Genomic DNA, 25,934 nt, shown 5'->3' with positions numbered 1-25,934 from the left:
AAACAGAAAAGTTGTAAAATAGCATAGAAAAGGAAAGCACCATGTATAGCCAACAGTACTGTCAAGTCAGAGTGAAAAGATTATACCGTTACCAGGTGAAGGATCAAGGATCTGCCCTTATTTGTTGACTCTGTGCCTATGCATAAATTGCTATGGCCTGCTGCAGCTCATATTTGAATCAACACAGAGTCTACCTACTTTGGAAGGCAATTTAAATACTACGACATGACACTGTCCCACATTGTTTTCCAATGCCCACATACAAGATAACTTTGCTTCTATTAGAAAACTGTTACTGTACAAATTACAAAATGGCAACATGCTGCTTGGAAATGAGATTACCAAAGGTTCTGTCAAATAAGATATGCACTCGTTTTTAAGCTATTTCTTAGTGATAGCTCTTTGACAACTAGTTACATAGTGATGTACGCAATAAAATTCCAAAGGATTTGTGTAATAAATACAGTTGTGACAACATTAGTTGATACAATTTGCGCAAATGTTTATACATGGCATTATAGGGGACTAGTTGAATCATCAAGATAACAGCTATCAAGCATGGAGTGTCATTAATTTGTAAAGAAGAGAACAAAATCTGTGATATTCTGATAGCAGAATACTTAGGGTTCACAAAATACAGGCTTTATGGGAGCAAGTCAAGTTGTACACAGGACAATTAAATTTGTAGTCTACCCTTCACAATGAGGAAATCAAATACAGTAGCAAGTACATTACCTTCCTCAAGGCCAAGTAGGGATGGGCAATTCAGGGTAAATGCTTACCCAGACAGCCACGCCCATGTCCGCGAGTGAATAAAACAGAAAGCAGAACCCAGCTTGCCCAAGCATGCCAATTTTCTTCGCAAGCAATACTTGGTGGCCTTGTTACCGATCAGACCAAGAATTATCAGGTTCCCATTCCAAACTTTTTGTCTTTGTCTCTGGCCAGCCTAACTGAATACAAACTTCAGAAACATTATATTTATAACTCTGAAGTCTGTTAGTTTGAACTTTGTAGTAAAGGTTCATAATATGTTATCAATGTTTGGAAACATGGGTTCTAAGGTTGGGAAATAATGCATAGCTTTGCTTTAGATTTGCATTTGTATATCGTGTGTTAAAAACATGGTCCTGGTTTCATTTTAGATTTGTTCCGAGTGGGTGCAGCACATCTGAAGTTTGTTGATTTGTGCATCTTTAATGAGAGTTTGCAGTAAAGCTTGAGGTGAACAGTTCATACACCAGAAACAAGGTAGACCAGAAAAAACAAAACTGTTGTGGTCTAGTGACAGAGACCATTAGAAAAAGGAATAGGAGTAGGTTGTTTGATCCTTCAAGCCTGCTATGCCAGTCAACTGGATCACTATCATCTGACAATCCTCATGTCCACTCTCCTTCCCTTTCTCCATAGTCTCTGATTCCTCTACTGATTGTCTCTCTCTCTTAGCCTTAAGTATACCTAAGGACTCTGTGGCAAAGGAGTTTGGAAGATTAGCAATGCTCAAGGTTTGTGCGAAGATTTGTAGCTCGGGTGCTCGTTGTTGTGGTTCTGTTCGCCGAGCTGGAAGTTCTTGTTGCAAACGTTTCGTCCCATGGCTAGGTGACATCATCAGTGCTTTGGAGCCTCCTGCGAAGCGCTTCTTTGATGTTTCTTCCGGTATTTATAGTGGTCCGTCCTTGCCGCTTCCGGTTGTCAGTTTCAGCTGTCCGCTGTAGTGGTTGGTATATTGGGTCCAGGTCGATGTGTTTGTTGATGGAGTTTGTGGATGAATGCCATGCCTCTAGGAATTCCCTGGCTGTTCTCTGTCTGGCTTACCCTATGATAGTGGTGTTGTCCCAGTCGAATTCATGTTGCTTGTTGTCTGTGTGTGTGGCTACTAGGGATAGCTGGTCGTGGCATTTCATGGCTAGTTTATGTTCATGTATGCGGATTGTTAGCTGTCTTCCTGTTTGTCCTATATAGTGTTTTGTGCAGTCCTTGCATGGTAGGACTCCCACTCAGACCCATAGTATCACTACCAGGGACACCATCATACAAACTGGCCAAAGAACTACAACAAAAACTGAAACACCTGGTCAGCGGATCCAAACACTCCATACAATCAACACAGGAATTCTTGGACATCATCAGAAATATACACATAGACAAAGAAGAAACCATGATCTCATTCGACGTGACGGCACTGTTCACTTCGATTGACAAAACCCTAGCCAGAGAAACAATAGCCAACCTACTGGACATACAGAACAGAAAACAGGACACGGAACCTATCAACAAAGACGGCATACTTAAACTACTGGACTTGTGCCTCACTACACACTTCACATTCAACAACCAGATATACGAACAAATCAACGGAACACCCATGGGATCACCAATCTCGGGACTCATAGCAGAGGCAGTTATGCAAAGGTTAGAACAAACAGCCCTACCACAAATTCAACCCAAACTCTGGGTCAGATATGTCAATGACACATTTGTAATCATTAAAAACACGGAAATAGAAAAAACACACCGGATCATCAACGCCACACTCACAGGAATCCGATTCACAAGAGAAGAAGAAAAGGATAGCCAACTCCCATTCCTAGACGTGATAGTACAGAGAACACCGAACGGAGAATTCACCACAAGGGTATACAGGAAAGCAACTCACACATACCAAGTCCTAAACTATGAGAGTAACCACCCCAACACACACAAACGAAGCTGCATCAGGACACTATTCAAAAGGGCCACAACACACTGCAGCACACCAGAACTGCAAAAAGAAGAGGAGGAACACCTATACAAGGTATTCGCCAAAAACGGATACCCGCGCAACTTCATCAACAGATGCCTAAGAGATAGACCACGGAACGAGGACATGCCACAACCCAAAGGACTAGCCACACTACCATACATCAGGAGCGTTTCTGAACTGACAGCCAGACTACTGCGTCCCTTAGGACTCATAACAGCACACAAGCCAACATCCACGCTCAGACAACTCACTAGAACGAAGGACCCGATACCCAACATGAGCAAAACTAATGTAGTGTACAAAATACCATGCAAGGACTGCACAAAACACTATATAGGACAAACAGGAAGACAGCTAACAATCCGCATACATGAACATCAACTAGCCACGAAACGCCACAACCAGCTATCCCTAGTAGCCACACACACAGACAACAAGCAACATGAATTCGACTGGGACAACACCACTATCATAGGGCAAGCCAGACAGAGAACAGCCAGGGAATTCCTAGAGGCATGGCATTCATCCACAAACTCCATCAACAAACACATCGACCTGGACCCAATATACCAACCACTACAGCGGACAGCTGAAACTGACAACCGGAAGCGGCAAGGACAGACCACTATAAATACCAAAAGAAACATCAAAGAAGCGCTTCGCAGGAGGCTCCAAAGCACTGATGATGTCACCTAGCCATGGGACGAAACGTTTGCAACAAAAACTTCCAGCTCGGCGAACAGAACCACAACAATTAGCAATGCTCTAAGTGAAGAAATTCCTCAGCTCAGACTTAAATCGGCACCCAGCATCAAAGAAATACAAACCCATCAAGATGATGAAGCAATGTGTGCAGAGGATGAAGGTTGTTATTTTAGGTTGTCCTCAAAAAGTCAGGATTGGGGAAAAGTGCTGAATGGCTCAACAGAAGCAACTATTATGGATGTTGGAGATCAGAAATATGAACAGAAATTGCTGTAGAAACTCAGTAGGTCTAGCAGCATCTGTGGAGTGTCAAGTGCAATAATATTGTTCTTTGGAACTAAAGTAGGCTGAGATATAAGAAGTATTGTATTCTGTTGAAAAGGGATGGAACAGGAGAAGGAAAAGCAAGTGGAACAGATGGTAAGGGGTGATAAGAGTACAAGGCAAAAGCTAATGGTAGTAGAGGAGTAATATAAGTGGAGTAGATTAATGTTCACTGTTAATAGCAAGACTCAATAAGGGTGATAGAGAATTTTGAAGCATTGTGAATTTTGAGGAAGATTGTTTATGTCCTTTTAATGTTCTACACTATTTGATGAAATGGGTGGATAGGTAGTCAGTGAAGTTCAATGTGGAGCTATTTGAAGTGATTCATTTGGTAGAAAGAAATTAGATAGACAATCCAAAGCGAGTAGAGGACCAGAGAAACCTCAGTGCATATGAGCCTAGGTCATTGGAGGTAGCAAGACAGTTGAGAGAGTGGAAACAAAACAGAGAATTTTCAGCTTTAACAGCAGTGGTACAGAGTATACAACAAAGGTGGGTATATTGAACTTATATAGGAACTATTCTGGCCTCAGCTGGAATGCTGCATCCAACTGTGGGTGTCACACATTAGGAGCAGTAAAGATTTGCAAGAATGAAATTCTTCATTCCTGGAAACAAACTTGAAGACAGACTGGAAAATATTGACCATTTTCCTTGGAGGTTTTAATCGAGGTTTTCGAACTCATGAGGGATCTGGGCCATGTAGATAAGAAGAAACTTCTCATTTTTGAAAGGATCAAGAAAGGAGGCAGTGATTTAGAGCATTTGGCTAAAGAAGCCAAAGCAAAGACAAAAAGAGCAAATGATAGAAAAAAAAAGTTTTTCCACACATCCAGTAGTTAAGTTCTGAAATGCATTGCCTGAGACAGGTTTAATTGAGGCATTGAAAAGGGAATCAGGCTGAAATGAAAAGGAACAATGTGCAGAGTTGCTAGGAGATAGTAAAACAAAGGTACTCAATGAACTGTTTATTCAGAGAGCCAGTGCAGATATGATGGGTTAAATGGCTTTCTTTTGAACTGTAATGATTCTGTGACTGTCATTCTATAGTTGCAGAACTTGGACCTGTTCACATTTGAAATGACTCAGACATGTGAGCATGCCAGTCTAAGCTGACCTCTGTCTAGGATGGAATTTCTCATCTGTCCGATGCCCCAGATTTGTCTGCAGATGCTCTGGCTCAACAACTTGAGTCATCTCTTGGAAATCCCTGATGCATCACTTCGCTCTGGACAAAGGAGTTTCTTGTATGGGTTGCTCTTTCCAGGATTCAATAACCAAGGTTGAGGGCTTTATGGGCCGATTGCGCTTGGGCCAGGTGTCCAGGCCAGGAAGAGCATTAGGGCCCATGATTTCTGTCGCTATCTCAACTCTTGAAAACTCAACTTGAAATCCTGCTATCTGGAGGAGATAAAAATCCCTGGTGAAAGACTCTCTCATTTGAGTAAATCCTTTGCTCACCAGGGACTTGCAATGGAGGGAGACGCACACAGCTGTCCTGATCAATGGACTGTAAAATCAGATTCATCAGTTCAGGGACCATCTGTAATTTGTTGGAGTAGTCAGCACTTCACATCAACATAAGTGGAATGTGTGAAGTTGCATTATACATCTCTATGACTCTATTGTTAACTGAGGTATGTGTTCCTCTATTTCTGGCTCCAATTCAATCCCATGTTCCAGATTTACCCTGTATTGTGGGAACCAGGCAGATTGGAGGATTCCTCGTGGGCCTGGCCACAGGTTCTATCATCATGTCCAACTAATGTAATGTAGGCAGTTATGTGGCTCCCTATCTGCCTCTCCTTTTCCTAAGGGCTGCAGTAGCATCCAGATGGTCCTGGAGAGGGAATACACAATGGCTACTGGTTTTTCTTGCAACTTTCTGTGACAGATAGGCACTTAGAGGGGTGATATGAAACAGAGTGCATCATCATCCATAGAAATGTCCCTTAATTTGTCCAAGTTTTCCCACAAAGGTTTTGATACAACATATTCAGGGGGCCTCTTCGTTAGCAATCTTTTAATTGGGTCAAATTTTAAAAATATTATTTAGTGACATAATCTTTTTGTTAGTTTATTGACCATTACATTGACCATTAGGCGGCGCGGTGGCACAGTGGTTAGCATTGCTGCCTCACAGCGCCTGAGACCCGGGTTCAGTTCCCGACTCAGGCGACCGACTGTGTGGAGTTTGCACGTTCACCCGTGTCTGCGTGGGTTTCCTCCGGGTGCTCCGGTTTCCTCCCACAGTCCAAATATGTACGGGTCAGGTGAATTGGCCATGCTAAATTGCCCGTAGTGTTAGGGTAGGGGTAAATGTAGGGGTCTGGGTGGTTTGCGCTTCGGCGGGTCGGTGTGGACTTGTTGGGCCGAAGGGCCTGTTTCCACACTGTAAGTAATCTAATCTAATCTAATCTAAATTAACTGACAGATGAATTTACACACTGATTATTTTACATTAATCAAATGAAAACAATATCATTCGAGGAGTGAAACCAAGAATCATATGGCATTGCTTTATATTATTAGTTGGAATAGTTAGGAATCCGGATTTGAGTTTAGCTGCAATGTCCAATTTTATCCTTCACTGCTGGGCTTTCTGGACAGCAACAGCTAATATAGTTTCAAATTAACATCTGACCATGAACAGTGCAGCATTTTCACAGAACTGCAAACCATAGCTTGCATGCTCAAGTTTTTGCATTGGGACTTAAATCAATGCTGCTGGCTCAAAAGTGACAAGATACGAAGATTGATATTCCAGAATTCAAGTTATTTTCCCCTCTTCAGCTTGTTCAACATTCAGAAATTGGAGGAGTAAGAAGATAGAAAAACATTTCCATACAGATGAGTGCCTAGTTTTTGATAAATTTGAATTCCACAAGAGAATCTACTCGGGTTTTATTTTCACAAGAAACCTGCTTTCTGAAGATGTCCATTAAATGTGCTTGCTGCATGGAATATAACAATTATGAACATATACACCATGTTTGCTGAAGAATTTTAATTTCATTGTGGATTTTTTCTGGAAATATTAAACCATTGTTCTTGATAACAATTAAATACTTGACTGTGATCTGGATTAATAGTTATTCTTCTACAGTTTCCTGCATTCTTCTTTAGCTTGCCATGTAAACAGTCTGGCATGCCTTATTTCAAGATGCACTATTTGACTACAGACAGTCGTGAAAGAACCAGACCAGAACCATTTATAGTTTTCAAAGTTCAATCAGTTTATACACCAAATAACTTGTGATTGAGTTCAGAAGTCTCATAACTTACCTCTGGCTACTTTACCCTATGTAAACATAGTCAAATCAATTAGCTTTCTGATCTGATCAGTTAATCTCCTTACAGTTATCATACTTTAATACCATTTGGATATGTTAGCATGTAAATATTCTCAACAGCATGTGAAAAATATTATTTAGTTACATAATGTTTTTGTTAATTTATTGATCATTACAAATTAACTGACAGATGAACTTACACCTTGATAATTTTACATTAATCAAATGAAAACAATATCATTAGAGGAGTGAAACCAAGAATAATATGGCATTCCTTTAATCACCATTTATCACTTTCTATTAATACAAGTTTCAGTTCACTTACATTTTATGTGGCTTATAAAAGATGAGATAAAATTAAATGGAAAAGTATATAAAAGGCAAAAAGACAAAATGAAGTGTTGATAACTTAGAGATGCCATCTTGTGAATGTAATTTAAAAGTAGCTCTGGGATTTACATATCAAAGAACAGAAACCAGCATATCCCATTATAAAAGATGCAAGTTTTAATCTAAGATTGTTTACTGTATCACATCTCCATGACACTTGATTTCTTTGGTTGTAAATACTGCAAGCATGATCTTAACCTCCACAACCACCTGAAGAAGGAGCAGCGCTCCGAAAGCTCATGCTTCCAAACAAACCTGTTGGACTATAACCTGATGTTAGGCGATTTTTAACTGAAATCTTGATGCATGGAAGAGACAGAAAAACCAACAAATGTTGTCAGAACAAGCAGGAAGAGCTACAGAAAAGGAGCACAAAAGTATAAATATACATGATGTCTTAGAGTTATCGTGTAAATAAAAAGATTGTCAAAAGTCACATGACAACAGATGTGATAATATATTCAATGTAAGTAAAGATATACCAGCAAACAAATTGGGAGCATGAAAAGCCATTTGGTCCCTTTAAGCCTGCTCCCAGTTAATAATATCATAGTTGATCGGATTGTGGTGTCATAACCATTTTGCCACCTAACCCCATATCCTTCGACTCCCTTGTTCTTCAGAAAGTAACATTCTTGAATAATTATTTTGTATCAGAATTTGCAGTGAAGGAAGAGGATAGCATTTTAGACATCCCATGGAACCTAATATTGAATCATGAACGGGAACCTGCTAAAAACCTGCTAAACACCATGGGCCCTCACCTTGCTCAGCAGCCTCCCGTGTGGCACCTTATCAAAGACCTTTTGGAAGTCTAGATAGACCACATCCACTGGGTTTCCCTGGTCTAACCTACTTGTCACCTCTTAAATTCTTTGAACAGGTGACAAGTAGGTTAGACCAGGGAAACCCAGTGGATGTGGTCTATCTAGACTTCCAAAAGGCCTTTGATAAGGTGCCACACGGGAGGCTGCTGAGCAAGGTGAGGGCCCATGGTGTTCGAGGTGAGCTACTGGGATGGATTGAGGATTGGCTGTCCGATAGAAGGCAGAGAGTTGGGATAAAAGGTTCTTTTTCGGAATGGCAGCCGGTGACGAGCGGGGTCCCGCAGGATTCAGTGTTGGGGCCACAGCTGTTCGCATTATATATAAATGATCTGGATGAAGGGACTGGGGGCATTCTAGCGAAGTTTGCAGATGATACGAAGTTCGGTGGACAGGCAGGTAGTACTGAGGAAGTGGGGAGGCTACAGAAGGATCTAGACAGTTTGGGAGAGTGGTCCAGGAAATGGCTGATGGAATTCAACGTGAGCAAATGCGAGGTCTTGCACTTTGGCAAAAAGAATAAAAGCATAGACTACTTTCTAAACGGTGAGAAAATTCGTAAAGCCAAAGTACAAAGGGATCTGGGAGTGCTAGTCGAGGATTCTCGAAAGGTAAACATGCAGGTTGAGTCCGTGATTAAGAAAGCGAATGCAATGTTGTCACCTATCTCAAGAGGGTTGGAATATAAAAGCAGAGATGTGCTACTGAGACTTTATAAAGCTCTGGTTAGGCCCCATTTGGAGTACCGTGTCCAGTTTTGGTCCCCACACCTCAGGAAGGACATACTGGCACTGGAACGTGTCCAGCGGAGATTCACATGGATGATCCCTGGAATGGTAGGTCTAACATATGAGGAACGGCTGAGGATCCTGGGATTGTATTCATTGGAGTTTAGAAGATTAAGGGAAGACTTAATAGAGACGTACAAGATAATACATGGCTTGGAAAGGGTGGACGCTAGGAAATTGTTTCCGTTAGGCGAGGAGACTAGGACCCGTGGACACAGCCTTAAAATTAGAGGGGGGGGCAATTCAGAACAGAAATGCGGAGACATTTCTTCAGCTAGAGAGTGGTGGGCCTGTGGAATTCATTGCCACAGGGTGCAGTGGAGGCCGGGACGCTAAATGTCTTCAAGGTAGAGATTGATAGATTCTTGTTGTCTCGAGGAATTAAGGGCTACGGGGAGAATGCGGGTAAGTGGAGTTGAAATGCCCATCAGCCATGATGGAATGGCGGAGTGGACTCGATGGGCCTTACTTCCACTCCTATGTCTTATGGTCTTAAAAACAAACATTTGCAAAACAACACTAGTGAGGAAAATAATTGCACTAAACTGTTATAAATGCCTCTGATCAGATGGTTTCTTTTTCAGGGTTTTAAAATAAGTAGTTCTCAACAATGCAGCTGATGAAATTATAATCCTCTAGTGTTCTCTCAAAATTGTACATGTCACTCCACTTTTTAAAAAAGATCAAAGAGGAAACCTGAGAATTATAAATTAGTTAACCCAACACCTGTTGATGGGAAGTGGCTATAATGAAGGATTGAGTAACTGAACAAGTTTAAAATAGTTAGTTGATCAGAGTCAGTGTAGATTTTGAGGTAGGTTATGCAAGACAAATTTAATGATCTAAAAGTTGAAGTTCTAAATTGGAGGAAGGCTAACTTTGATGGTATTAGGAAAGACCTTAGAGAAGCTGATTGGGGGTAGATGTTAGCAGGTAAAGGGATGACTGGAAAATGGGAGGAGAAAGTGAGGTCTGCAGATGCTGGAGATCAGAGCTGAAAATGTGTTGCTGGTTAAACGGCAGCAGGTCAGGTAGCATCCAAGGAACAGGAAATTCGACATTTCCTGTTTCTTGGATGCTGCCTGACCTGACTGGAAAATGGGAAGCCTTCAGAAATGAGATAATGAGTCCAGAGACAGTATATTCCTGTTAGGGTGAAAAGAGAGGCTGGTAGGTGTAAGGAATGCTTGTTGACTAATGAAATTGAGGGTTTGATTAAGAAAAAGAAGGAAGCACATATCAGATATAGACAAGATAGATCAAATCAATCCTTAGAAGAGCATAAAGACAGTAGGAGTATACTTAAGAGGGAAATTAGGAGGGCAAAAAGGGGACATAAGATAGCTTTGGTAAGTAAAATTAAAGGAGAATCCAAAGGATTTTTACAAGCACCTTAAAGACAAAAGGGTAACTAGGGAGAGAGTAGGGCCTTTCAAAGATCAGCAAGGCAACCTTTGTGTGAAGCTGCAGGAGATGGAGGAGATATACTAAACGAGTATTTTACCTCAGTGTTTACTGTGGAAAAGGACATGGAAGACATAGACTGTAGGGAAATAGATGGTGACACCTTGTAAAATGTCCATATTACAGAGGAGGAAGTGCTGGATATCTTGAAATGCATAAAAGTGGATAACTCCCCAGGATCTGATCAGGTGTACGCTAGAACTCTGTGGGAAGCTAGGGAAGTGATTGCTGGGCTCCTTGCTGAGATATTTGTGTCTTCATAGTCACAGGTGAGGTGCTGGAAGACTGGAGGTTGGCTAATGTGGTGCCACTTTTTAAGAAGGGTGGTAAGGACAAGCCAGGGAACAATAGACCAGTGCGTTTGATGCTGGTGGTGTGCAAGTTGTTGGAGGGAATCCTGAGGGACAGGACATACATGTATTTGGAAAGGGAAGGACATAGCTTTGTGCATGGGAAATCATGTCTCAGTAACTTGATTGAGTTTTCTGAAGAAATAACAAAGAGATTGATGAGGGCAGAACGGTAGATGTGATCTATATGAATTTCAGTAAGGTGTTCAACAAGGTTTTCCATGGGAGACTGGTTAGCATGGTTAGAGCTCATGGAATAAAGGGAGAACCAGCCATTTGGATACAGAACTGGCTCAAATGTAGAAGGCAGAGTTGTGGTGCAGGGTTGTTTTTTCAGACTGGAGGCCAGTGACCAGTGCCAGAAGAATCAGTGCTGGATCCACTACTTTTTGTCATTTATTGGATGTGAGCATAAGAGGTACAGTTAGTAAATCTGCAAATGACACCAAAATTGGAGGTGTTAAATAGCTACATTCCAATACAGTGAGTTGCAAAGTGTTAAAAAGAGTTAGAGGAATGTATTGACCAATAGCCCTCATATTTGAAATTATATCTACATTATAACAATAGAAATTAGAATTGCAAAAAATAGTTGGATCATCATCACAGAGTAACTGTAGCATGGCTTGCATGTTGGCACTGGGGTGCAGAGTATACATCACCACTAGGCATTAAACACATTATACCTACGGTGTACTTCCACACTGTACTTTAGGATATTAAAATTAAATTACTTTGAAAGCGACATGGAATTCTTTTTCTTCTTAGGAGCTCATTATTTTTATGAACAATCGTGAAAACAAGCATTAAAATAATAGTGTTATGGAGCTTTAAAAAACACATTCCTTCTATCCCACTGTGAATATCTGAAGTACAGTACAGATGTGAAACATTATAGATTAAAAAAAGCAACAGCTTTATTTCGTTAATACATTTTCTTTCCTTAGTTTGGTTTGCAAAATTAATTGACAAAAATTTTCAGGCTGGCAGCGTGCAAATTTCAACAGCATTCAAATCAGTGGAAAAAATATAGGATTGCCAATTTTTCCCTGAAATCACAGAATCTCTTTAGAGTATAAGTAGGCTATTCAGCCCATCAGATCATAGAATCATAGAGTCATAGAGATGTACAGCATGGAAACAGACCCTTCGGTCCAACCAGTCCATGCCGACCAAATATCCCAACCCAATCTAGTCCCACCTGCCAGCACCCGGCCCATATCCCTCCAAACCCTTCCTATTCATATAGCCATCCAAATGCCTCTTAAATGCTGTAATTGTACCAGACTCCACCACTTCCTCTGGCAGCTCATTCCATACACGTACCACCCTCTGCGTGAAAAAGTTGCCCCTTAGGTCTCTTTTATTTCTTTACCCTCTCACTTTAAACCTATGCCCTCTAGTTCTGGACTCCTCAAACTCAGGGAAAAGACTTTGTCTATTTATCCTATCCATACCCTTCATGACTTTACAAACCTCTATAATGTCATCCCTCAGCCTCCAAATCTCCAGGGAAAACACTCCTAGCCTGTTCAGCTTCTCCCTATAGCTCAAATCTTCCAGTCCTGGCAACATCCTTGTAAATCTTTTCTGAACCCTTTCAAGTTAGGTCCACACTGACCATCCTACAGCATCTCCCCCACCGCCCTACCTTCCCCCACTCTATCCTTGTAATCCTGTATTTTCCATGGCTAATCCATCCAGCCTACACATCTCTAGACACTTTGGGGCAATTTAGCACAGTCAATCCATCTAATCTGCACATCTTTAGACAGTGGGAGGAAACTTGACCATCCGAAGGAAACCTACAAATGCACATAGAGCATGTGCAAACTCCACACAGACAGTTGCCGAAGGATAGAATCGAACCAGGCACTAAGGCAGCAGTTCTAACCACTGAGCCACCATGCCACTCTCCATGACTTAATTTGTCATTATATCTTAATTATTACTAATACATTCATCAGGAAGCCCAGTGAAAAGCAACCAGAGGTAAAGTTGGAATAAGTTATACTTTTATAGCTAACGGCAAGGTTATTTTCCTTTATTCATTGCATTTATCGTCTTTCGACAGAAAAAGGTTGTCTCATATGTTCTGCCTGGCCTTGTTCAGATTATACTTACAGCTGCATAAATGCTTACTACATTATTTTGCTACTTGTGTAGCTCTGCCTATTTCGCTTTGAAACTGCAGGTTAGAACTTTAAACTAAATTCTTGAACTAAAGAAAAACATTTATGTTCCACAAATGGCATTCTAGAAACACGACAATCTGCTTCCAGCTGCAGCTGACTAAATCGGCTAGTCACTAGAAATATTGTGAAGTTACAGACAGACATTAGATAAACACAATTCCATATTATCTTTGTGTACATACACACAAAATTCAAATCAGGAAGAAAAATGTTCCAAAAGACATGTCAAATGATCACTGAGTTATCATTGGAACAAAGATTGTCTCTTGGTTTGTTATCATGCCTGCATCAAGTATTGACCTGCTCACTTCTATGTTATCAATCTAGACCAAGTGGGCTGTTCATTGGCTCCTCAGCCTTCAATGTTAGTTTCAGTCAACAAACATCACATAAAGGAATGCCACTACAAAATGGATAGTAACAGCAAATATATAAGGAAATAATCAGGTTAATTTTTTTTTGGAAAATAGTCACGGTTTTGACATGTAAACAACCATTGCAAGCATTAAAATTTGATAATTCTGTTTTTGTGGTGTTGATAGAGGACCAAACATCTGCCAAGTCACAGAGTCTAAGTTTGTTACTCGCCTTCAAAATAATGTCATCGGGTCTTTTACATCCATCCACCTCCAACAGAGCATTTGATTAACAGATCTGATTTTTGTACTCAAGCTCTGGAGTGGAAGTTAAACCAGAACCTAGTAAAAGAGGCAAGAGTGCCACCAACTTAACCACAATGCTGTGTGTTGGAAAACAATGGCATCGGACTAAAAGAGAAGGGGTCAAATGGTAAGTATGGGTAAATGTTTAACTTGTGGTTTGAGCGATGAAGATATTTTGATTAGTTACATTTAATTATTACATTTTCATTATTTACAACAGTATAGAACAGGAAGAGAAATGCAATAGAAGCATCCTGAACTTGTCAGAAGTTTTAACAATAAAATCAAAGGCTTAATGAAAGTTGCTGCATAATCTATGTAATACTCCTAACCTTTCTTTGTAAGTGATCAAAGAACAAGTTTGATGATTGTTTTCAATAAGGTTTCAAATTTTGAGTTTTGCCTCAATATACAATATTAAAATTACAGTTACTCAGAGAACTGACCTTAAAAAAATTGATAATAATTCCTTTTGTGTCTTTCCTCAAAGTATACACACACAATAATGGCTTTTATTAAACAGACATAGTCTGCAGGCAGCAAAATGGTAGCAATTTAAAATCCTTACCAATTTTTCATCAACTGTGATGAGTTGCCTGTCCTTGGTTTGAGTTTGTGCCAGTCGCCATGTGGAAGTGCTCAATTGCCTGCAGTGCATGACAAAAAAAAAGAAAAAAAGTGTTTCAAAGAAAAATATGGCATGGATTGATTAATATTGCATGCAGATGTTAGGTTATTAACATTAGCCTTTTAAGAAAAATTATTCAAACTAAGAATTGGCAGTGCCAAAATCCTATTTCTCCCCACTTAATTCTGTCTGTTTAATTTCTGTCAAAGTCCCATCAGCAGTTCACTGCATTTTACATCAGACTGCAGATTTTTTCAGTCAGAGACTGCCACCAGCAATGACTGACTTGAGTGTGTGAATGAAGCTGGCTTGTCACGAATAGACAGTGCAAGGAGACAGCAAGTTTCAAGAACATTTTTTACATGTTTTGGTTAAAGACCCAACATATCCCAATGATAACCAAGTCTAAAGAAGTTTAAAATACGTAATTTAACCTATCCCCACTCTTTTTTTAAAACATCAGCATTTTACAAGTGAATTATTCTCAAAGCATTCACCAATGATTTTACATATTTCAGTACATTCCCAATTCCTTAATGTTTGTCACACTGTTTTAAAATTGGGATGCCAACACTCATATTTCATTTTCCAGTGAAATAATAAGCTTTAAAAATGCATTTAGGTATACAAACCATAGGATTTTAAATTTAAATTAATCTTTTAAATATTTAGCCCAGTTTTTTTTTTAAATATAGAATGTCATAAAATACTGAAGTGAGTTGTATGGCAAACTTAAAAAGATACTTTTCAGTAACCTTTTTACTGTTTTCCTTTTTTTTCCCATTTAATAAGCAATGCATCAATACAAATGCAACATAAAAATACAATCATATAGAAGAATACTATCAAATATATGCGGTTACTCCTAAGGATTCGACACAATGTCAAATTCTGGTAGACAGGTATATCAGCTGCAGTCTCCAACCTTTCAGTACAATGCCAGTTGATACATGTTCCAACACTTGCAGGGACGGCAAAAAATAATCATGATGTGCTCAAGGCTGGGGCACAGAGATCCTGTGAAATTTTAACTTGGAGAGAAGTCAGGAGTATGGAAGAAGATGCATGCTGATATCGGAGGGAGGAAATCTTGAGGGGTTGGGGGAAGGGAAGAAGTTGACGACAAATGGGCTCAACAGATGAAGGCTGAGTTTCAGAGATCAGAGAAGAGGAAAACTCTGCAACAAAACAAATGGGCAGAAGAGAAGCCAAAGGCTTCCTTCAAGCATCAGGGAGAGTACTCCTGCTTTCCTTGGCCCAAAAGTGTTGTAAAAACAATATGAATTGGCATACTCACTTCCTTTTCACTGACAGATCTCCTGGAAAATCCTGATGACCCTCAAGGCACTTGTCAAACTTAAATCAGGTTCCCAACTATGCTATGGTAGTCTGATATATATTATTAATAAATTACCCTTGGTCTTCAAGGCATTGACCCACATGCTTCAAAACCCCACCATGCATAGTGGATCCTGGGTTCAAAATTGAGACCAAACGCTCAATGTCAGTATCCATGAATTGGGCTTTGGAAATAAGCCAATAGCACATAAATTATTTTAAATGAACACTGAGTGACAAACATATTAAAACCAACATAGCTGCAGGGTGAACCACAAAGGAAATGGAAATTAAACTCTATAACCCAGAGCAATAGATGAAACCAAATTGAGTAAGCATTAGGATTGAGAAGCATTAAATACGATCTCCCCTGAATAAATGTGTGAACCAAGGAGCCAGGAGACACAATGAGGCACTATATTAAATAACACCCAGGCAAAAAGTACATGGAAGGATATTATGAATCTGATTTTTCCTACCAAGATAATATTTATATACTAGATCAAGGAGAAAGATAAAGACCAAGAAACCTCTAAGGAGACACTGAAGTGATAACTTTACTGAGGTACAGGAATTATTATGGACAATTTATGAAATTATACTTTACTGCTAGGGAAAGAGAAAGTTGCAAACAAGGTGTAGAGATACTACTTTTTTCAATGCACTGTACATGGCTCTGTTCATTCAGGTAAGCCATTTCAGACTGAGATGAGGAGAAATTGTCTCACTCAAGAGTGTGGTGACCATATGGAATTCTCTGCCACAGAAGGACTTTGAGGCAAAGTCACTCAATATATTTAAGGAAGAAGTTGATAGATTTCTAGAAGTTAAAGGTGTCAAGAGTTAGGGAGAAAGTGAAACTACGGAACTGAGATAGAGGACCAGCCATGTTCACGATGTTTGGTGGAGTGAGCTAAATGGGCAAATGGCTGACTTTTGTTGCTATTTTCTACGTCACTATCAATCATAACCTTGACTATGTACATCTAAACTACAAGGATGATTCTAGGTTTAAGGGATATAGTTTACAAGGAATGGGTAAAATACGAAGGTTGCTGAATCTGAAATAACAAAACAGAAAATGGAAAATTATTGTGGAAGCAAGAAATTTGAAATAAAATCAGATAAAATAGAATTATTCAGCACATCTGGCAGCATTTATGGGAACAAAATTAACAATTCAGGTCAGAGACATTTCATTGTAATTAGCAGAAGTCAGAAATGCAGTAGACTTTAAACAGGTGAAAGGTTAGAAGAATGGGGGACAGAGCAAAAATGGAAGATCACGGTGGCACAGTGGTTAGCACTGCTGCCTCACAGCGCCAGAGACCTGGGTTCAATTCCTGCCTCAGGCGACTGACTGTGTGGAGTTTGCACGTTCTCCCCGTGTCTGCGTGGGTTTCCTCCGGGTGCTCCGGTTTCCTCCCACAGTCCAAAGATGTGCGGGTTAGGTGAATTGGCCATGCTAAATTGCACGCAGTGTTAGGTAAGGGGTAAATGTAGGGGTATGGGTGGGTTGCGCTTTGGCGGGTCGGTGTGGACTTGTTGGGCCGAAGGGCCTGTTTCCACACTGTAAGTAATCTAATCTAATCTGAAAGAGGATGGAAGAGAGGGTTAAAAAATGACAGAAAGGTTGGTAGTGCAAGGCCAAAGGGAATGGCAAAGATCAAGTAACAAAGGATGTTTTTAAGGAAAGTCTGAGTGGAATTTTCATAGGAGTCTGCTGGTTTCCTTTTTAAAAGCAATACACGGATTTGTAAAGTAAACTGTAAAGACTGACTGAGATAGTCCAATTATAGTTTTCAAGGTTATGACAGAATTGGCCAGGTTAATTGTGGAAAATGTTTAACGTGGAAAAGTGCACACTTACAGAGAAAGTTCCGTTAAAATTCAAACAAATTAAAGTATAATAAGTGAGGAGTAACGGGAAAAGTATGTTTTCACAGGCTTTTAAATTGTAAAGTTAAAAATAATTTAGTTAACTAGGATCTTTTTAGGCAGAATAGATGAGAAAGTAAGTACAGCAAGCTTACCAAACCAGCGCAGGTTTATTGAACCTAATAGCCTTTATACTATTATGTTCAATCTGGTATCATGGACAGGTAAAATTAATTAAAATAGCTAAAGAAATGTTAGCCATAATTTCAAGGAGCTGAAAAAGCGCAACAGGTCAGGCAGCATCCAAGGAGCAGGAGAATCGACATTTCGGGCATGAGCCCTTCTTCAGGAAGGGCTCATGCCCGAAATGTCGATTCTCCTGCTCTTTGGATGCTGCCTGACCTGCTGCGCTTTTCCAGCAACACTTTTTCAACTCTGATCTCCAGCATCTGCAGTCCTCACTTTCTCCTAGATAATTTCAAGGAAGCAGGAGTACAAAGGCGTGGACGCTATGTTACAATTATGTGAGAGTAAGATCTAGGTCATGCAATTTAAGGCAAATACAATGATCTTAAAGGATGTAGCAATGTAGGTTCATCAGAATGGTACAAGCCTAAAGGGTTTCAATTATAAGGACAAGTATGGACAAGGTCTGTATTGCACTTGAAGTGCACAACAGCAAGAGATCATCTAATTGAGGTTTTCAATGGTGATTAAAAAAATGTTGATAGAATCATTAGAAATAAACTATTCCCACTGACAGAATGTGCGGTATAGGGAAGCATAACCTTAAAATTCAAACGAGACTTTTAAGGGTAACTTCAGGAAGCCCTTCATACAAGGAATGAAAGCAATTTGGAGCTTCCTTCTTCCCAAAAGGATATTTAGATTTGAACAAATAAAACATTCAACACAGACGTTGATAAGATTTTTGAGCAACCGTATTAAAGAATATGGAAACAAGTCACCTTGTAAGTTTGCTCTCTGACCTGGCAGGTTTGTCATCAGACGTTTTGTCACCATGCTAGGTAACATTATCAGTGAGCATCCGGTGAAGTGCTGGTGTTCTGTCCCGCTTTCTATTTGTGTGTCTTGGTCTGTTAAAGGTGGGTGATATCATTTCCGATTCTTTTCCTCAGAGGTTGGGAAATGGGGTCCAAATCGATGTGGTCATTGATAGAGTTCTGGTTTGAATGCTGGCCTCTAGGAATTCCCATACATGTCTCCGTTTAGCCTGCCCCTGGATGGATGCGTTGTCCCAGTCGAAGTGGTGTCCTTCTTCATCTGTATGTAAGGATAATAGTGATCGTGGATCATGTCTTTTGGTGGCTAGTTGGTGTTTATGTATCCTGGTGGCTAGTTTTCTGCCTGTCTGCCCGATGTAGTGTTTGTTACAGTTTGTGCATTCAAATGTCATCTACAAAATACCATGCACAGACTGCAACAAATACTACATTGGACAGACAGGCAGAAAACTAGCCACCAGGATACATAAACACCAACTAGCCACCAAAGGACATGATCCACGATCACTATTATCCTTACATACAGATGAAGAAGGACGCCACTTCGACTGGGACAACGCATCCATCCAGGGGCAGGCTAAACGGAGACATGTATGGGAATTCCTAGAGGCCAGCATTCAAACCAGAACTCTATCAATGACCACATCGATTTGGACCCCATTTACCAACCTCTGAGGAAAAGAATCGGAAATGATATCACCCACCTTTAACAGACCAAGACACATAAACAGAAAGCGGGACAGAACACCAGCACTTCACCGGATGCTCACTGATAATGTTACCTAGCATGGTGACAAAACGTCTGATAACAAACCTGCCAGCTCAGTGGACAAACTTACAAGCTGACCCTCAACCTGAGCTACAAATCTTCTCAAAAATCGCAAATGAAGTCACGTAAACTGAGTCAAGATATAGATCAGCTCTGATGAGACTGAATGGGCTTGGGTATGGCAATAGGAGTCTGAATGGTCTATACCTGTTCCTTGGCAATTTACATAGCTTGTTGAAATCAAGTTTGATATGTTTTCCTTTCAGTTTTGGCTCGAGAAAATATTTTAAACATACAAAATGTATTCATATCTTTAAATTATTTAAATTAGCTTTTTTTGCTAGTTATGCAGATGAAAACTTTCTTCAGGTAGACAAGTTGCTTTTCTCTCACATGGATTATAACTCTGTAGCACATTTAAGATAAAAAGGATCTAGGTTTTTCAGATGATCTGAGCTGTGAATTTGATGTTTTTAAGATTTTTGAAGCTCAAATTTGATATTATCAAGCAGCAGCTTTGTAGGTGTCTTCTAATGTTGCACCCTTGATATTGCTAAAAATGCAGTCACTGCTCTAACAGAATGACCTCTGATATTCCCAGAATGTTGTCTCTATGCCAAATTAATAAAACAATGTAAAATGCACTCCACTAACCAGTCTGCAATTCACTGTTTGAAATAGGTTTACCAAAGTTCAAGGATGAGACAAACAGCTGTCTAGACTTGCGAAAAGGCTTTGTTCTGTCTACAGTGCAACAAAGAGTGCATTTAGCACCCATATACTGAAAGCGCCATTCAATCTGTGACATATGAAGAGGTGAACAAAGAAACGGCATTTTTTTTGTAAAGTATCAGACAACCTTGGGGAGAAACGTAGTACTAAGCTTTAGAATGGGCCTGTTTCACATCAGACATGATGTGGTTGGTGCTCAACTGTGAACTGGAGTTCATACTGCCTAAAACGAAACCTAAAAACATAGTGATAGTCCAGGAGAAATTCAAAATCATGGGAGCAAAGCAGTTTAGCTTGTATAACGCAATTCAACAGTATTCAAAGAAGATTCAATTTCCATAATTATTACTCTGAAAAGATTTCATGGGAAAACAAAAGATTAACTGCAAGAGGACCCAATGATTTTGTGACTTCTCATCTCAAATTGATGAGGCACAATACAATGAGAAAATAAGTGAAAACCATCGTGCATTTCCTCCACTTGATGTCACAGTTTTTTTTCTGTAAATTTTCTACAAAAACTTTCTGAAGATTGCAGAAACCCCACAGACTGTCTCTCTCATATAACATGAAGAGTTTAAAAGGCAGATTCTCAAAGACATGCAGCAGATTGCAGGTTTCCCAAGCTACAAAAACTCTTTAGCAAAACAGATTAATTCAATGCTCCAATGTTAAAATATTAAATGTTGGAGAAGCACAACTACTACCATAGTTTTGGTGCTAGAGACTGGAATTTTTAAAAAGCTTAGGAATGACAGAGAACAAAATGGGGGACATGGGAAGAGGCATTCAAGTTGAAAAACGCAAGTTATTCAAAGTTATTGCTTGCAATACTGACTTATGGATCTAAATTTTAGTTTTTAATATAGGCACACTCATTCATCATTTCTTGAATTTAATATTTGGCATTTGTGCATAAAACTTCTACTTACATGAGAAAATAGTAAATTCAGCTACAACTTTACTGAAACTCACTGACTATTGGGCTTTCCGAGTTCAGAGCTGAAATTAATAAATACGATGAAGACTGAAGAGCAGAAACCTTGTTCTCAGCCTCTATCATTGTAAATACCTTAACTTAAAACCCCGAAGATCAGGCTTCTCCAGTTTGTCTGGTAGCCCAGTCCTAAAGTTTACCAACTTGTCAATATATTTCTCTTGACTCCTATAATCAGTTGAATGGTCTCGCAGATTGCACTAACAGCATCTTAATACTTACTACCATTAAATGTAAAGCAGCTTGTCAAGATTTTTGGATAGTTATATTTAATATGTGCTACCCCTCTTAAGTTATGATTACCCTTTGTGGGCAGCTCTTATGTCAAGGAGACAGACCCGCGTAGTTCTTCCTTCCCACACATTCACCACCGAGCCAATGGGTATGTCACATTGTTGGAAAGAAGGAAGAAAGTAGTAAAAGAGCACAAACAATCAGCATAGAGACAGTTAATAAGTGTTTGAGAATTTCTCATGAAAACATCGGTTTTGAATTATAGAATCTTGGGCCTAGTTCATAAGGCATTGTAATTAGCAACCGCAAAGAAATCAATTTATCAAATCGATATATAATCAATCAATCAATCAATCAATCAATCAATCAACCATCACCACACAGGATGACAACTATTAAGAGATCCTGCCATGCAACCAACACATCTACAACAAATGATAAAATCAAATAAACAAATCAGCCTTCTTGGCACAGGATACCAAGGATTTTTGGAATGTTATAAGTGAGGAAGGGGCTGTGGGGAATAAACACAGTAATTATCAGGAAAGAAAAAAAATACAAAGGAAACTAATGGGTCTAAAGGCTGATCAGTAACTTTTCCTCTTATGGCGAGTGACAACTACACACTCCACCCTCCCCCAAAATAACCACCGTAATACATTATTTTTAATTACATCCCATACACCTAATCCCAAATCTTGTGGGAGATGATCATTGCCTGATACTTAAATCAGGGAATAGACCATTACATATTGAGTGATCCATGGACAAGTGCTCAAACTGATAACCCACTAAAATGTGTTGAAAACAAAATAATCATGGAAGGAGACAGCTGTTCAGTCCATCGTCAATTAAAAGATTAAATTGTATTTTAAAAGAATGCAAAGCCCCAGTTCTTGAGTCTTCCTTCACAACACAATACAGTACATCAGTACAGATGACGAGCTGAATGGACTTTCTCTGCACAGCCTCAGGAATTTGTCTTTTGTTTTGGTGACAGCATGTTAATTAAAGTTGAAGTCTAGCCAGAGCTTGACAAAGTTTACTCACCATCACCTCTGATTTGTATTCTACAATCTTATCTAGATAGTTCAACATTCTGTTGACTTTTATCAATTGCTGCTGTGCAATAATTGTATGTGTCGAGTTCAACTTCAACTGCAGCTATACGAGTGTCATACACTGACTTGGAGCGCCATTTCATCTTCCTCTGCAAATTTACCAATGCACATTTCACAAAAACCTTTTGTGTTAATTGTTTACAGGATAAGGACATTGTTGGTTAGGTAGGCACATATTGTGTATCCCTACTTATCCTTGATGAGGTCATGATTTGGAGATGCCAGTGTTGGACTGGGGTGTACAAAGTTAAAAATCACACAACACCTGGTTACAGTCCAACAGGTTTAATTGGAAGCACACTAGCTTTCGGAGCGCCAAACCACCTGATGAAGGAGTGGAGCTCCAAAAGCTAGTGTGCTTCCAATTAAACCTGTTGGACTATAACCTGGTATTGTGTGATTTTTAACTTTGATGAAGTCAAGCTTTCAACAGTTCATTTGTGTTATCATTTCAGTCAAGTGGGGTCAAGATAGCAAAGGCAGGACATTCCTTTTCTGATTCCAAGTTGACTACTGTTTATTCAACAGTTATTGTATAGTCAGTCCTCAAGTTTATTCCTAACAAAACAATTCATCTACTTTGCCTGGGATGGAAGCACTAATAGATCTGCAACAGAATGAAAAACTGCTGGAAAACATCAGCGTACACAGATAGAATGAGCTGCCAGAGCAAGTGGTAGAGGTTGGTACGATGACAGAATTTGAAAGGCATCTGGATGGGTATATGGGCGAAGTACTGGCAAATGGGACTAGATTAGGTTAGGATATCTGGTCGACATGAACAAGTTGGACCGAAGGGTCTGTTTCTGTGCTGTACATCTATGACCCTATGTTTGGCCACATTTGTGGTGATGGAAACAGTTAACATTTCAGTCCATTAAGAACTGAAGGGAGGGTGAAAGTGTGTAATATTTTACACTATTACATATTTTATTAAATGGATCTGTAGATGCCGCATCCATTTTGCTACCCTTTGTATTTAGTCACATCAGCCATTTCTTATCTACTGGTACCTATTAATGGCTACTGACTCCCTCATACCAAAAATGATAGCTATTCTTTATCATTTATTTGTTTGAGTCCATCTAAAAGTTCCATTCTAATTTATAAAAAAAGCCATTGATTCTACTCAGGAATCTTTTGTTTGAAAAGCGAATGTTAATTATATCTTCTCATATCAACACTTAAAGGAAGCAGCCATTCAGAATATTAGTTATATCATACAGATTAGTTTTCAGCACATTGGTGATTTTCACTTCTGTTTTAATTGCCTTTTCACTGTTGCGGTATCAAAGTTTTGTTTTATTATGATCACGTTTAGTCAGTGCTACACTTGCCCCTCAGTTTACTATTGTCCCATACAATGTTATTGATGTGTTTCTGCAATTTTTTTTGGATTAATCCCAGTAAATTGCTGGGATTGTGCATTATATGTGTAATTCATCACTTCAAACTGCTCTCACCACCACTAAAAGACCTACAATGAGCAGTACTCACTCCGATAGTGGCTGTACAGCTCAATTACTCTCACCAGACAATACAAATTAATATAAAGTCCATAATTCGATGTGAGCAAATGTGAGGTCTTGCACTTTGGAAAAAAGAATACAAGCATGGACTACTTTCTAAAGGTGAGAAAATTCATAAAGCCAAAGTACAAAGGGATCTGGGAGTGCTAGTCGAGAATTCTCCAAAGGTAAACATGCAGGTTGAATCCATGACTAAGAAAGCGAATGCAATGTTGTCATTTATCGCAAGGTTTGTGAAGGTTTGTAGCTCAGGTTGAGGTTTAGGGTGTAGGTTTGCTCACTGAGCTATAGGTTTGATATCCAGACGATTCATTACCGGGCTAGGTAACATCAGTGGCGACCTCCAAGTGAAGCGAAGCTATTGTCTTCTGCTTTCTATTTAGATCTTTCTCCTGGATGGGGTTCCTGGGGTTTGTGGTGATGTCATTTCCTGTTTGTTTTCTGAGGGGTTGACAGATGGCATCTAGATCTATGTGCTTGTTTATGGCGTTGTGGATGGAGTGCCAGGCCTCTAGGAATTCTCTGGCATGTCTTTGCTTAGCCTGTCCCAGCATAGATGTGTTGTCCCAGTCGAAATGGTGGTTTTTTTCATCCGTGTGTAGGACTGTGAGGGAGAGGGGGGTCGTGTCTTTTTGTGGCTAGCTGGTGTTTATGTATCCTGTTGGCTAACTTTCTTCCTGTTTGTCCTACGTAGTGTTTGTGGCAGTCCTTGCATGGAATTTTATAGATGACGTTGGTTTTGTCCATGGGTTGTACTGGGTCTTTTAAGTTTGTTAGTTTTTGTTTGACAGTGTTGGCGGGTTTGTGTGCTACTAGGATTCCGAGGGGTCTCAGTAGTCTGGCTGTCATTTCTGAAACTTCTTTGATATATGGTAAGGTGGTTAGGGTTTCTGGCTGTGTTTTGTCTGCTTGTCGTGGTGTGTTCTTGAGGAATCTGCGCACTGTTTTTTGAGTATCCGTTCTTCTTGAATACGTCGCATAGCTGGTTCTCCTCTGTTTTTCAAAGTTTGTCTGTGTTGCAGTGTGTGGTGGCTCGTTGGAATAGTATTCTGATACAGCTTCGTTTGTGTGTGTTGGGATGGTTGGTGTAGTTGAGTATTTGGTCAGTGTTTGTCGGTTTTCTGTATACACAGGTTTGTAATTCTCCCTTGTCCTTTCTTTCTACTGTGACATCCAGAAATGCGAGTTTGTTGTCAGTTTCTTCCTCCTTGGTGAACTTTATGCCTGTGAGGGTGTTGTTGATGATGTTAAGTGTTTCTTCTAACTTGTTTCGTTTTGTGATGAAATAGCTATAAATAGAAAACAGGAGACAACAGCTTCGCCACTGAGGATGTTACCTAGCCAGGTAATGAAACGTCTGGATATCAAACCTACAGCTCAGTTGTCATTTATCTCAAGAGGGTTGAAATATAAAAGCAGCGATGTGCTACTGAGCCTTTATAAAGCTCTGGTTAGGCCCCATTTGGAGTACTGTGTCCAGTTTTGGGCCCGACACCTCAGGAGGGACATACTGGCACTGGAGCGTGTCCAGCGGAGATTCACACGGATGATCCCTGGAATGGCAGGTCTAACATATGAGGAACGGCTGAGGATCCTGGGATTGTATTCATTAGAGTTTAGAATGTTAAGGGGAGATCTAATAGAAACTTACAAGATAATACATGGCTTGGAAAGGGTGGACGCTAAGAAATTCGTTCCGTTAGGCGAAGAGACTAGGACCCATGGGCACAGCCTTAGGATTAGAGGGGGTAAATTCAGAACAGAAATGCAGAGACATTTCTTCAACCAGAGAGTGGTGGGCCTGTGGAATTCATTGCCTTGGAGTGCAGTGTAGGCTGGGACGCTAAATGTCTTCAAGGCCGAGATTGATAAATTCTTGATGCCACAAGGAATCAAGGGCTACGGGGAGAATGCTGGTAAGTGGTGTTGAAATGCCCATCAG

The 25,934-nt window shown here is 39.9% G+C and overlaps 1 protein-coding gene across 1 annotated transcript in view; it reads right to left on the bottom strand.

Annotated features, from left to right (window-relative positions):
* The window catches only part of ndufs4 (NADH:ubiquinone oxidoreductase subunit S4), a 170,056-nt gene that overhangs the window by 100,477 nt on the left and 43,645 nt on the right, over positions 1–25,934 (bottom strand). The window contains exon 2 of the mRNA XM_060830026.1: positions 14,310–14,388. Coding sequence (XP_060686009.1) covers positions 14,310–14,388 — 79 coding nt within the window. The remainder of the gene's footprint in view (positions 1–14,309; positions 14,389–25,934) is intronic.

Source organism: Hemiscyllium ocellatum, chromosome 1 (assembly GCF_020745735.1).
Source record: "Hemiscyllium ocellatum isolate sHemOce1 chromosome 1, sHemOce1.pat.X.cur, whole genome shotgun sequence".
NCBI classification, from domain to species: domain Eukaryota; kingdom Metazoa; phylum Chordata; class Chondrichthyes; order Orectolobiformes; family Hemiscylliidae; genus Hemiscyllium; species Hemiscyllium ocellatum.
Note: the sequence above shows the minus strand (reverse complement) of the source record. Positions and strands in the feature narration are given on the sequence as shown.